This window comes from Hoplias malabaricus, chromosome 14 (assembly GCF_029633855.1).
Source record: "Hoplias malabaricus isolate fHopMal1 chromosome 14, fHopMal1.hap1, whole genome shotgun sequence".
In the NCBI taxonomy this organism is placed as follows: Eukaryota; Metazoa; Chordata; class Actinopteri; order Characiformes; family Erythrinidae; genus Hoplias; species Hoplias malabaricus.
In genome coordinates this window covers 27615741-27629412 of record NC_089813.1, presented here as the reverse complement: position 1 = coordinate 27629412, position 13672 = coordinate 27615741, and the positions used below count along the sequence as shown (strand labels likewise).

General features: G+C 37.1%; 1 protein-coding gene across 1 annotated transcript in view; it reads right to left on the bottom strand.

Moving 5' to 3' along the window:
• The window catches only part of cacna1fb (calcium channel, voltage-dependent, L type, alpha 1F subunit), a 39798-nt gene that overhangs the window by 1692 nt on the left and 24434 nt on the right, over window positions 1-13672 (bottom strand). Inside the window, exons 23-46 of the mRNA XM_066643356.1 lie at window positions 12893-12980; window positions 12697-12804; window positions 11774-11826; window positions 11530-11676; window positions 11215-11416; window positions 10945-11103; window positions 10743-10853; window positions 10530-10613; window positions 10111-10239; window positions 9956-10021; window positions 9740-9831; window positions 9412-9571; window positions 8480-8607; window positions 8287-8383; window positions 7568-7670; window positions 7156-7257; window positions 6131-6258; window positions 4045-4164; window positions 3288-3547; window positions 2539-2562; window positions 2284-2409; window positions 1575-1723; window positions 1306-1418; window positions 669-1007 (exon numbers count right to left, since the gene is read on the bottom strand). Of these exons, the coding sequence (XP_066499453.1) occupies window positions 669-1007; window positions 1306-1418; window positions 1575-1723; window positions 2284-2409; window positions 2539-2562; window positions 3288-3547; window positions 4045-4164; window positions 6131-6258; window positions 7156-7257; window positions 7568-7670; window positions 8287-8383; window positions 8480-8607; window positions 9412-9571; window positions 9740-9831; window positions 9956-10021; window positions 10111-10239; window positions 10530-10613; window positions 10743-10853; window positions 10945-11103; window positions 11215-11416; window positions 11530-11676; window positions 11774-11826; window positions 12697-12804; window positions 12893-12980 (3088 nt within the window). The remainder of the gene's footprint in view (window positions 1-668; window positions 1008-1305; window positions 1419-1574; window positions 1724-2283; window positions 2410-2538; window positions 2563-3287; window positions 3548-4044; window positions 4165-6130; window positions 6259-7155; window positions 7258-7567; window positions 7671-8286; window positions 8384-8479; window positions 8608-9411; window positions 9572-9739; window positions 9832-9955; window positions 10022-10110; window positions 10240-10529; window positions 10614-10742; window positions 10854-10944; window positions 11104-11214; window positions 11417-11529; window positions 11677-11773; window positions 11827-12696; window positions 12805-12892; window positions 12981-13672) is intronic.

Genomic DNA, 13672 nt, shown 5'->3' with positions numbered 1-13672 from the left:
GTCAAAAAAGCAATAAAAAAGTGACATGCTAAAGGTTAAACCATGCTAAGGTAAGTGCTGTTCTGCCAGTGTAAATTACATTGTCATTACTGTATAGCATGTCTGTAATGCAATTAGGTAGTGAGTCAGAGAGTTATGTGTTAATAGTTAATAATATAAAGTTATATTTACTCCTGCAAAGGTAAAAATTGTTCTGGCGGTACAATTATAAATAGTCTCATATACAACATATCAATGTGTTTTCCAGTGCGTTGACTTCAAGTGAAACGCTAAAGTTAATTAATTTATTACATTTTTAAAAGAAGCAATGAATGTACCTAACTCTGCTGAAGAATAACAACCTAACAGCCAGAGGGCACCCTGGAAGATAATTAAATTTCTATGGTCTCAGGTGCCCCATTGTGGAGAATCTTCAGCCTGATAACTGTGAGTAACTGAGTGAATTTATATCAAAACAGATTACTGTTCTGTACGTTTTTTTTTCTGGTGAGACACATGACTAAAGAAACCACTGATGTCAACTGCATAACTTAAAAAACATATAGGTAGTTGAAAAAGTGTGGTACAAGCAATCAATAGTCCAACAGATAAGTACCTCCATTTAGAAGAGCTTTAATGTAGGTGAAGTAGGGTGTAATGTAGGTAATAGAATAGGCAGGCTGTCTTACCGCCTCCACCAGGCTGTCAGCACTACCTCTCTTCTCGCTGTAATGTGGACTGAGTTGGCTAGGTACTCTCAGAGTGGTGTATGCCCTGTAAGGCTGTGCTGTTCGCCCACCCGAGGGCCCTGAGTACCAGCCCGGTCGGTCTCCCACAGGCACATTGGCACTTCCTGCCTTTTTGTCCCAGATGCCCACACCACCAGCACCAGCTGCCCCATCATCCTCGACCAGAATGAGTGGGGCATACAGCAGACGGCCCCGTCGGGGGCTCGGGTTTGCCCAGGAGGCCGTAGAACCCATTGAGGAGTGGGTGCTGCTTCGACGGGACTCATAACTACCATATGGCTGAGTGAAAAATAATAAAAATAATTAATAATAAACTGTAATGAGGGGTTCATATATTAATGAGCTTTAAAAACATTAGTGCAATCTGTAATAGTGAGATTTTATATGCATGTGTCCTACTTATTTAATCAGTAATATTAAAAATATATTCATAAAACACCTAGGAATGAATGGATAAACTGACAAACAGCAACTGTGTTTAAATTGTTTATTTTGTTACAAACATAACATAGCAAATGTTTGCAAGATATACATCTAATGTATGGCTGGTACAGTGAAAGCATTTAGGGAATGGTACCTGTGAACGTGCTCTGCAAGGTGGAGAATTCTGGTGGTAAGTTCCTGGGATAGGGAGGTCATCATTACTGCCTTGCCTCCTTAAACACTGGATATTAAAAGATGGCTTCCGCCCTGAGAGAGGAAGAAAGGAGTATGTGACATTCTTATACAAAATTCACAATTTTGTTCATCAGTGGGTAATGATTTTCAGTGGTTTGTTTTTTAAGCAAGGATTGAATGAAAGATTGGACAAATGGAGATAGAGAAAGCAGGTATTATTAATTGTACCAGTGGGGGTTGCAGGCAGCAGGCGTCTCCTGGCTGTCCTCCTGGCTTCCCCATAGCCATTGCCATAATGACTATTATACGCAAGATGTCCATCATAGCCATGCTCTCTATGGCCAGGGTACACAGGGCCCTCGTCTGGATAGCCATGTCTGAGGAAATAGTAGGATAATTTATAAGTCTCTAAGGCAATGAACCAGAAATAAACAGACTTCAAAACCTCATAAAGTTTGGCTAGACCACTTAAAGCATTTAATAAATCAAACTATTACATGACTAGGCCTACTGCAATTATTACACAATTGCTGCTTTGTAATATTCGGGATGATCACAAATATTTAAGCTAGTTGCAATGAATTTCTAACATTTTCACATTTAACAAACATATATTTGCATTGCAACAAATGCAATGTCACTGGCTGGCTTGAGAAAAATGGAAATAAACAAAAGGACAGTATTTATTTAAGCCTGAATTGTGTCCGTCTGTGGAGCTCTGAGTATGGTCAGATAAGAAGAAAACTATCAGCCAATTTAGCCAATGTAGTACTGCATTTTTATACAACGAATAATTGTATAACGTCATGATCATGAACAGGATTACACACTGCTGTCATGATGCTTTTCATTTGCTCATGCTGCTGTGTGTAAGATAATTCTGCAAAATAGTAACTAGATTTACACGCATACAGAGCAGCTAAGACAAGATAAGAACCTGTCACTGGATGCAATGGCTTCCTCATCATCTTCCCTGGTGTAGAAATTCTGCTCCCCTGGGTAGCCCTCTTCTCCATCCATTCTGCGTGAGAGAGGAGAACTGAAGCGGTCCCTGGAGTCCCTCCTGAGGAGAATAAAGGACACATTACTTGAGGACAACTTAAAAAAGAACACCAACCTTAATCAAATATCATATATCAGTAAAAAAAAATCTAAATAATTAGCCACATTGTGGACTATATTACAACCTTACCTTGGATATTGGTAATAAGATGCCCTATAGCACATCAGAAAGATCAAAGACATAATTATATCAGATTGCTGTAAATAGGTTACCAATTATGCATAAATAATTTACAACATACAACAAATGCCAATTAAGACTTGAAGCACATTTATAAACATACAACGTTTATTTTTATAAGAATAACGTAATCTTCCCCAAAATTATAGACTGAATTTCTGACTATACATACATAATTTAATCAACTATATTAACAAACTGTACATTATATAAATATGCTATTGTTCAGTTCATATTTTTATTTTATTTTATTTTATTTATTCTGAATTTTTTTAAACTAATAAGCTATTGCTTTTTCAGGTTTTTCAAGTTATTGCAAGCAGGACAATTATAAATGTCAATTCAAAAAATCAATTCAAATTCAAAATAAGTGAATATTTGCAAAAAACAATAAAGTTTATCTGTTTGAACAGTAAATATATTTTCTTTGTAGTGTATTCAAATCAACGTATTCTGTTTTATTTATGTTTTATACAACATCCCAACTTCAATGTAACTGGGGCTGTAGTAAAAAAAAATGTATATTCACGTACAGTCATTTTTAAATTAATCTTCAGTTTGTAATTGTAAAATGCCTTTTTGTCTTGACTATATGTGTTTTCCTGTGAACGTAATGATGCATTTCTTAGTGAGCAACATTTTATTTTTGTTGCCTTTTTTGTTTTCTTATTTAATTTCAGGGGTTTATCTTGACTGACCTCTTTGGTGGTTGTTCAATCACGCCATTCTTATTGTGGTAATGGAAAGAGGAGCGCATGTTCTCTCCTCTTGTAAAATTCTCTTGCTCCAGGACACTATTGCCATTGGGTGTTTTGGCTAGGGAGGTCCTGCGGGATGGCCCCCCATTGGAGATACCCTCTCCTGGCGCAGAAGTTGAAGTACCAGTTGGTGTAGAGGCTAAGGATGTGCGACGGTCTTTGGCTGAGTGCTCCGCATGACCTGCATAACCTTTCTCATTCTAGTAGAGTAGAAATAAAAGAATGGGATGACTGGGAAGAAGAAGAAGAAGCCTTTGGCATTGTTTTAAGTGTGTGTTTTTAAAAACTGCTAATTAGTTTGACCAAAACATTTGTTTCACTGGCTTGGAGCAAAGTAAGCGATGATTTTAATACGCAACTCATAGTCAAAGACAAAGTAATCTTGAAGAAAATGCTTGTTTGGTCAGAACAGACTACTGTTTGTAAAACAAAATAAACAGATCACAAATCAATGACACAGTATAAATATACTGAAGCAAAATATGCGTCATGGGCCTTGAAATGAGATTTTTCACATGCAATTGACAATTTGCTGTGAAATGTAAATATAGTGAAATTTAAAATTTGAGCATCTTGTGTTATCATTAGTCTGAATTTTTTAAGTTAAATACCAGTGTTCATCATTTGTTTTCAGTCATTGTTTCTGTCAATGTCAAGACAAGTAAATAAGGAATGTTGAGTAAAACATCTAGTATACTTTATAACGTGCATCAGCCTCTTCTTGCTCTTCCTCTAGGCCCTCTTCCTCCTCCTCAAGATCTGCATTCATGGCCAGTCGAATCTCTGGCCCCAGATCTTGCAGGGTACGCAGACCTGCCTGACACAGATGCAAGCGGAGAAAAAGAGGGGGCCACAGTATATATGCTGCACGTGATAACGGCATACAACACTCATACATTTGGAGCCACACACATACACCTGCATAGAATAGATCAATATTTGCTAAATCAGATTAAATTCCCACTCATCTCAATATCATAAGGCTTAAGAAAAGCATAGCAGAAGTCTATTAAAGATGGCTATTTTTGCCCTTCCAGCCTTTATTATGACATTAAATAAAGGATAAACAATTTACAATGCACAAGGCAAGAACACACCCTGGACATGACACTGGTCCACTGCATAGTATCACATACTCACCTAGTCACTCACATCTGTGGAAATTTTCACACAAATAATTCACCTAGCAGCATGTGTTTTTGGATTGTGGGAAGAAAAAAAACAGCCAGTAGTGTAAAAATATTTGTGTTTTTTTGCTGCCTTTGGATAAGTAGGTCATTTCTCACCATGAGATCCATGCGTAAGCATCTAGAGAATGTGTAGCTCTTTTCGTTATCTTTGTGTATGTCATCCAAAAAAGCCCTTCAGAAATATGTTTACTTTCGATGAGGTTATAGCACTATTCTAGCTACTATCATGAGCTAAGTGTTAGATAAAAGCTGTCTATAAAAATAATGTATGATTCTGTTAATAATGTTGAAAGACTGCTGTAAGGATGTTATATTTGTAGCATCCTAAAAAACTTTTCCTATATCTTTATAATGTTTCTAGTATGTATCCGTGATTTTATCTCCTCTGTTTGTTTCTTCTGTTTTCTTATCCCACCTCCTTCTAAGTCTAAAATCAAGTCCACATGATCTTCTCTTCGGCTGAACAGATACTTAAGCTGAGGCTAATGCATGTACATAACATAAAGCAGAAATGTATGTTTCTGAGACATATCGCTACTATTACAAAACAAATGCTCTAATTTTCTCCTCGTTCTGAAATATTTTAATTGCAGCTATGAGGACAAATTTGAGCTTGAGGTCTGTCTTCACCTAAGAGCTTTGCTTCATTATTGACAGCTAGGAAACATATTAGCTAATTAACCAATTTGCTAATCCTAAAATTGTATCAAATATCATGTACATGTTAGACCTAACACTAAGAAGCTAAACTTCAAAATGTTTTAATTGATTAATTATAGTTTATTTATGTTAATGTGAATAATCTTCTTGATGGACCAAGTATATCCATTGCATAAAGTTTATTTTTGCACAATCACGCTATAAACAAGTAATAATGGAGGCACATATTTGAACTGCTAAATGCTGTCTAATTTTGACAATTAAACCAAACTGTTTGTAATATATATAGTTCTCAGTACACCTCTTTTTCCTTCATGACATTATTCAGCAAAGTGAACCAGAACATCTACTATTAGGATATATACCTACTTTGTTAGGTATATATATATATATATATATATATATATATATATATATATATATATATATATATATATATATATATATATATATATACCTACTTTTTACTAGCAGAGCAGCAGTGCAATATGGCTAGATATAACTGTATGATCTGTGGAGCCAAGCTGCTTTTTGTGATAATTATTTTCATAAGCTTATTATGCAAAGAATCCCTGCATCTATACATCCATCCATCCATTATCTGTAAACGCTTATCCAATTCAGGGTCGCGGTGGGTCCAGAGCCTACCTGGAATCATTGGGTGCAAGGCGGGAATACACCCTGGAGGGGGCGCCAGTCCTTCACAGGGCAACACAGACACACACACTCACACATTTGAGTCGCCAATCCACCTGCAATGTGTGCTTTTGGACTGTGGGAGGAAACCAAAGCACCGGAAGGAAGCCCACGTGGACACGGGGAGAACACACCAACGACTGCGACACCGTGTTGCCCATCCCTGCATCTATGTAAAATTAAATATATATCTAGGTGCAAAAAAAGTCTTTGGAGCACACTGGGTTAGACATGTACCTGGAGAGCTGATGGATTTTTGGGGTCTGGTTCTCCCAGACCCACCTTCTCTTTCCTCTTACGGAACTTTCTGAAGTAGTCCTGAATCAGGAATGTTGCATAGAATTTACCCACAGTCACCTCCTCTTCTACAGCAGATTGAAAGAGGAGAGAGAGGGACAGAGAGAGAGAGAGAGAGAGAGAGAGAGAGAGAGAGAGAGAGAGAGAGAGGAACTGAAATTAAGTAATCATTTTGAAAAACTAATCTTTAATCTTTAAAAGAATCCTTTAACCAAATCAATTTATTTCAATTAGACTGTTTCCCAATGTTTAATGTTAACATAACAGATAAACAAAAAAATACTTATTAGCTGCAAATTAAAGAAGCAAGCTCCAGACTCCAAGCAGGTCTCAACAAATCACCTATTTCAGACCTAAGGGACTTATACCTAATATTTCCTTATTCATTTATTAAAGGAATTTGATGTATCCATTATTTTGAACAATAAAAAAGTATGACAGTTAAGATGAAAAGCAATAGCGCAGATTTGCTCTTGACATTCTTGCACAGTAAATTCACCCATGTTAAATCAACACTATTAGCGTTAAATTAACACTGTTAGTGTAATAATTTAACAATCTCAGTGTTAAGTTAACACTAATAGTGTTGATTTATCACTGGAGAATTTGCTGTGTGGGGACCAATGAATCCAACCCCAAATTATTCGTGGGGACAATTCAATAATCGCTGGATATTGGTGTGGGCACGTCACCTCCGTTCGTACTTATTCTATGCCCTTGATGAAAAGAGATGCAGGGCTAAGAATTTAACAATTAAAGCTATAGGTTACAGGAAACACCAGCCTATCAAAATTATTCAAATGTGATTTAACATCAGCAATAACATGTCATTTAGCTACTGCACATCATGCCACAAAAACACAAGGGAAGCAGAAGTAAAATAATGATTCCACAATGTTATGAAAATGTGACATGTTACACTTCTTAAGTTCAGTGCTAAGTAAATATAAATCAATTCTCCTCACCACTGACTGGGGGAATAACCTCATCAAGTATTTTGGGCTTCATGCGCTTCCAGATCTTCTTAATGATGATCCTTAGCTCCTCATTTTCCTGCTCTGCGGGACCTGAAAACACACAGAAGGACTCAATATTCTAAGGTGTATTAGAACAGATATTAACAAAGTAACTTGACTTCATTTTGTACTTCAAGTCCAGCTAAGAAACTCTTTGAGAAAGCTTAGTCCAGCACTTCCATGTTGTCGATTTAATAAAGGGGACATTCTTATGATTACAACTGTGAAAACTCTTTGTAACACACATATATCAAAGTCAAACATAATTTGCAAAGCAAAACTTGTGTGATTCATATATTGCTAGTGTGTGAGTCATGGATGCTGCTGTGTGCATGTATACATTCAGACCCATAATACTAACCTTCAGTTTTAATCTTCAGGGCAGTTCTGACAAGGGCAAAAAGAGTGGCATTGAAGGTCACTGTGCCATCTGTGTTTAGAGGCATGTTCATAGCAACTAGTCTCTGCCAGAGAGAAAGCGAGAGAGAGAGAGAGAGAGAGAGAGAGAGAGAGAGAGAGTCAGTAAGTCACTCTGTTTGTGTGTTACTGAGTACTATAGTTCTGAGGAACAATATTCTACATCTCAGGCCAAACCTAGAGCATATGTGTCAGAGACCATCCAAATATTGTAAATGTTTGCACTTTAACCTTTCCAACGTTCCATTCTTAAACCCAACAAGTTATATACCTGCATCCTTCCAAAAAGTGGCCCAAAATTTGTTGCTGAAAATACATCTCAGGTGCACTGCAAAATATTTCTGACATGAATCTCACTAAGGGAGAGTTCTAAAGAGATTCTAGAAAATATATTAGAAAGTTTGCAGCAGGACAGCCAAACTGGATGACTAAAATTTGGAACAAGGTTGTACTGATTAATAAGGTAAATTCATAATAAACTGGTGGGATCCTAAGAATAAACAATAGCAATTAACATCTAAGTTTTCGGAAGTATAATCTCAAATTTTTTGTACAGAAATCACACTTGTCTTTATAAGTGTTATAAGTTCTAAAAAGGAAAAAATGTTCACTATGTTGTATTTTAACATGCGTTCATGTGTGGTGTATATAGATGTACAGTACCTTGCAGGCCACACGGTGGGGACAGAGCTTGCCAAAACCCAGGGGAGGCTGGATCCTCCTGAGCAGAGCCACCACATCTAAATGTTTTATGTGACCCCTCCATTAAAACAAACCAAAACAGTTATAAAAAAGATACAGAAGGGCAGAAAGAAAACAGTATTATTACAAATGAAGACTGTGAAGTTCCTCGTACTTGGCCTCAGGATCATATTCGGACCAGATCCTTTTGAACTCATCAAGATGATGTGGTCCAAGAATTGACCAATCCCGAGTCAAATAGTCAAAATTGTCCATGATGACAGCAACAAAGAGGTTGATAATCTGTTAACAAGGAAAGGCATTCATAGTAAGTAGATTTGTTAAAAAAATAACTAACCAACATCAATTACAAATTCAGTTGCACTCTTACTATTTACTCTCTTATACACTTACAGGCTACTTATTAGGTTCCCTTATCAAACAGGTGCAAGTCATAGGCAATCACAAAGTGTTCTCAATCTATTTATCTACATAATTTAAAATGTTTGCACCTGGGCTCCTCCTGTAGTTTGCACATAATTCACTATTATAGCATTGTCCAGAAAACAAGTGGGAGGAGGAGAGAGGTGGTTTCCTACCCTCCACCAAAAACTGCATAGTATAGGTCCTACAGTGAATGCTGAACCCCGTGTAGCAATGACAGAGACTCTATTCTCACTATTACAGATCAGTGAGTCATTACAATCATTTTGAAACTGTAATTTTAATGTAAAAAGACTTTGCTTTAATAGCAGGCTTTTCCCAGTTTATCACTAGTTATGGTCCTCATAAACCTTTATAACTAAATTATGTTTAAAAATTAGCAACATCGCTGGTATTGCACTTTGGGCAGGACACACACTTACATGTCATGTTTTTGTGTCACTACTAAGCCCTAAGAATCATTCAACATCCATATAATAACCGGTGGGCAGTGGTCATGTATGGGTCCAGCACTGTGCTGAATACAATACTGGGAAAAATGTGGTTAACAAGTGATGCAAAAAATAAAGCTTCAGAATGTTCCTCATTAAGTAGGTATATATAATAAAGTCATTATATTGGTGTGAAATGCACATGAAAGTGAAAAGGGTTAGATGAGTTTACCAGAAAAGCACAAAGCATGAAGAAACTGATGAAATAGACAATGGCAAAGTTGCTGCCACAGGTATATTCCTCGCCGGGCTCATAGTCTGACTCAGGGTCACAGCGCTTTCCTGGCAGACTAGCCAACATGATTTCTTGCCATGCTTCACCTGTGGCACACCTACAGACACAAACAAGTATGATGAGAGTAAGAAGCATTTTCAAGACCACTGCAACATGAATGTCATTCTATATAAGCTGACCTCGGTTGTACTGTATAAAACACAACCCAGAAATTCCAGTTATGACCTGCAACAGTCTGCCTGTGCTTCATTGTGTTCTCTCTCACCTGAAGAGCAGCAGCACTGCTTGGGGGAAGGTCTGGAAATTGTTATTCCGGTTGATTGGTGTGTAGTCCTGCATGGCAATTTTCCCAAATGTCTGTGATAGAGAAAGCCAAACAGATAAACATTATTCAGATCTTTAAAATATATATTGATGACTATGTTTATTAAATGTTACTTTGTTTATTCAGACCAATCTAAATTCGTAATCCCCTACTCACCTGCATGCCAATCACAGCATAAATGAAGAAGATCATAGCAATAAGCAGCGCTACATAAGGAAGGGCCTTGGGGACAAGAGAAAAAAAAAAGGTTTTTCAAATCATGTGTGCTAGCATAAAGAGAGAAATTGAGAGTGTATATGACAACCTCTGACCTGAAGGGATTTTACAAAAGTCCAAAGCAATGTGCGTATGCCTTCTCCTTTGCTAAGCAGCTTAACCAATCGCATCACACGAAACAGACGGAAGAACGTGATTGACACTCGAGAACTGTCCTCGGAGCTCTGGTGAAAAAACTTCAAAGTTAAAAGTTGGAGAGGCAGGGACAAATGTTCTACAGAAACCCTACTGCCATGAAGGGTATTTAATTGTCTCCCTCCTTAAAAAATGATAAATATGATGAGCAGCCATAAAAGTAAATATAAAAACTGAGTTAATGCTAATCTCTTACTCAAAATATGAAGTAAACAAACAAATATGATGAACTGATGGAAACATCATACAACTGTATCATTTTAGAAAGTATTGTGCACATGGTATTTACTGGGCCACCATTGAGTATTGGGATACTCACACTAAACTCTGTAACTACAATGTCCACCACACTACCCACTACAATCAGGGCATCAAAGGAGTTCCAGGCATCAACAAAGTAATGCTGTGAGCAAAAACATTCTAGTGTCAAATAGGGAATTACAGAGCAGAAAGAATGAAAAATATAGACATTTCATACATGGATAAAGATACAGGCATAATAAAAAAATCTGATATAAAACATGAAATTAACCCTGAGTCTGAGTGCAAGTAGTTTGACAATCATTTCTACAGTGAAGAGACCAGTGAAGACCATGTTGAGGATGTCCATGATGTAACTGAAGAGTTTTGACTGTTCGTAATGCTGAGGAGACAAGACCAGGTAGAGAAATCATTGTAACATGTATAATGTTTGTATATATATATATATATAGTAAATATTTTAGAAAGTTTACCTGTACTGCCAAAGTGACTGTATTGAGGAGTATCAGCACAAACATAATGTACTCAAACCCCGTAGAGTTAATCATTGACCAGAACTTATATTGCACTGGGTTCTTGGGGATATACAGCTTCAATGGCTGTGCTTTCAGAGCATATTCTACACATTTTCTCTGTAGAAAAAAACCCACAGAATCAGCCTTTGAAGAACATCAAGGTGTATCAAAAGAATACTGTGAAAGGGAAAACATTGCCAGAGGTTCTTCAAACATTCCTTTTCTGACCTGGTTCTTGTCAAGCTCACAGTTCTTGAATTCAGATTCCCCTTGCTCACGGAAAGTGATGATGACAAAACCCACAAAGATGTTCATCATAAAGAAGGCAATGATGATGATGTAGACAATGAAGAAGATGGAGATCTCCACACGATAGTTATATACAGGGCCACGGTTCTCCCCGTTTGCATCAATGGCTTTATACAGAAGCCTTAGAAACAAACAAACAAAAAAACATGTATTACCAAGGGAAGGAAGCACACTATGTTCAGAGCCAAATTTGACCATTGACCTATATCAGACTAAACTGGGGAGGCAACTTACGCGGGCCAGCCCTCAAATGTGGACACGGTGAACAATGCCATCATACCCATCAGCACATTGTCAAAGTTAAAATCGCTGTTGAGCCAGAGACGCTGTCGCACCATGGGGTGACTCACATCACCATCTTTATACACCACAAATGTGCCTCTGCATCACAAATACACAAATGCAAAGTCTAAGACAAAAATATATAAATACTACATAATAAGATAAGAAATAAACAGGCTAAATTTGTACTTCTTACTTGCACTGTTCTGGGGTGTGTTTGGCCTCATCTGTGCAGCGATAAAATTTACCCTGAAAAAGCAAACATAATATTTCCAATTTATGAAGTCTGCAGTATTGTGCTTTAAACATATTTTTGTTGGAGGTGGTGGTGATGTCTAAGAAAAGCCATTTAACTATATTTATCATAAGGATGATACATCATATCACAATGTGCTTTCATGAGCATACACACATTTATACTAGTCCATATATTTATATTAAACTCTTTTCTTATTTTATTTCTGCATTCACCTGTAGCATTTTTACTTGCACTAATTAATATCTTACTGTCTTGAAAATTTGCAAATAGTCTCTGATGTGGAAGACATCATACATCATGTATGTATGATGTACAAATCAGTCACACCAGTATTACTTGGAAAAGTGATAGCGATACTAATTCTAATCAACAATATGTTATTTATTAAAAAGAGAGCGAGAAATTTCTGTAAAAAGTCATGTCAAACACGGAATAAAAATCACTGCACTAAATGTATTGGTAATATTTTTAATGTGGAACTACCTGTTCTATTTTACCCTGCCCATCCCTAGGTATCAAATTATAAATATTATATAGTGTTGCCATACCTTTAATGCTTATCTCCTTAAACGCCTTAAGTCTGTTTTTGGGGCTCATGCAGGGCTACACTGGGCATATTAAAATCTATCAGCATGCAGACTCAGTACTCTTGGGCACTGCTGTGTCACTATATAAATAAAGCTTGATGCTGTTTTCACTGTTAAAGGCATGAACGTTTTTGAGTGAGGGTTGAAAGTGTTTTTTATATTTCTTTCGAGTAGCCTAACAGACCATAGAATATTAACATCAAGAAATTGCTGCAGGAGAATTCTGTAGAAGGTAGGAGAATATATAGAGTGGGAGCAGTAAGCTTAAGGTACCTTAAAGAGCTGGACACCAATGCAGGCAAACATGAATTGAAGCAGAGCAGTGACAATCATGATATTCCCAATGGTCCTGATAGCCACAAACACACACTGTACCACGTGCTGGAGAAACATGCAGAGATGCCATTATCAGAGAGAGCAACATGGCAATAACACATATGCACATGCATATTTATAGACAAAGTGCTACCTTGAGTCCCTTGGCTCTGTTGATGGCTCGAAGAGGCCTGAGCACTCGCAGTACTCTCAGGATCTTGACAACAGAGATTGCACTCGAACTGAAAGGGTGGTAGAGAGATGGAGGGATTTGAAACCAAACAAACAAACAAAAGAAAGGTGTTCTAATGCTCTGGGTTAGATGTAAATATTTCTGATACAGAATCTGCTCCCAGAGTGGCATATCTGCAGATTTGTACATGTAATTAAAAGCAAGTATAAATGATGACAACAAAAATATTTAGCAGTATAACCTGTATTAATAATATTATTCGTAATACTGCACATCCTATCATTACAGACATACTTCTATGCAATCTATTATCATGAGCATAATTCATTTAGCATAGCAAGCACAAACCCTCCACAGTAATATATCAGGGTATCACAAAGATGACTTTTAAGTGTATCACAGGAAGGTAAACACAGCATCTATTTGTCCACCAGAGGGCACTCCAGTACCCTCTAGCTTTTCTTTAATCCAGCATTAAAAAATACTGTATCATACAAGATCTGAAAGATCTGAAAAATCCACAAATATTTCAGTCTGTCATTCTTCCACTATAAGAAAAACTACTGAGTGCCATATATCTGAAAAGATAACCAGAGAATGACCATCAGAAACTGCAGCAACAGATGAGCTACATTCTTTACACCTATAAGGTGGACAACAAAAGATAGGTGGGTCTAATGGAGTGGAGAGTGAGTTGGCACGGCATTTAAAAACTCCAACATCACCTGCTCTCGCTGAGGG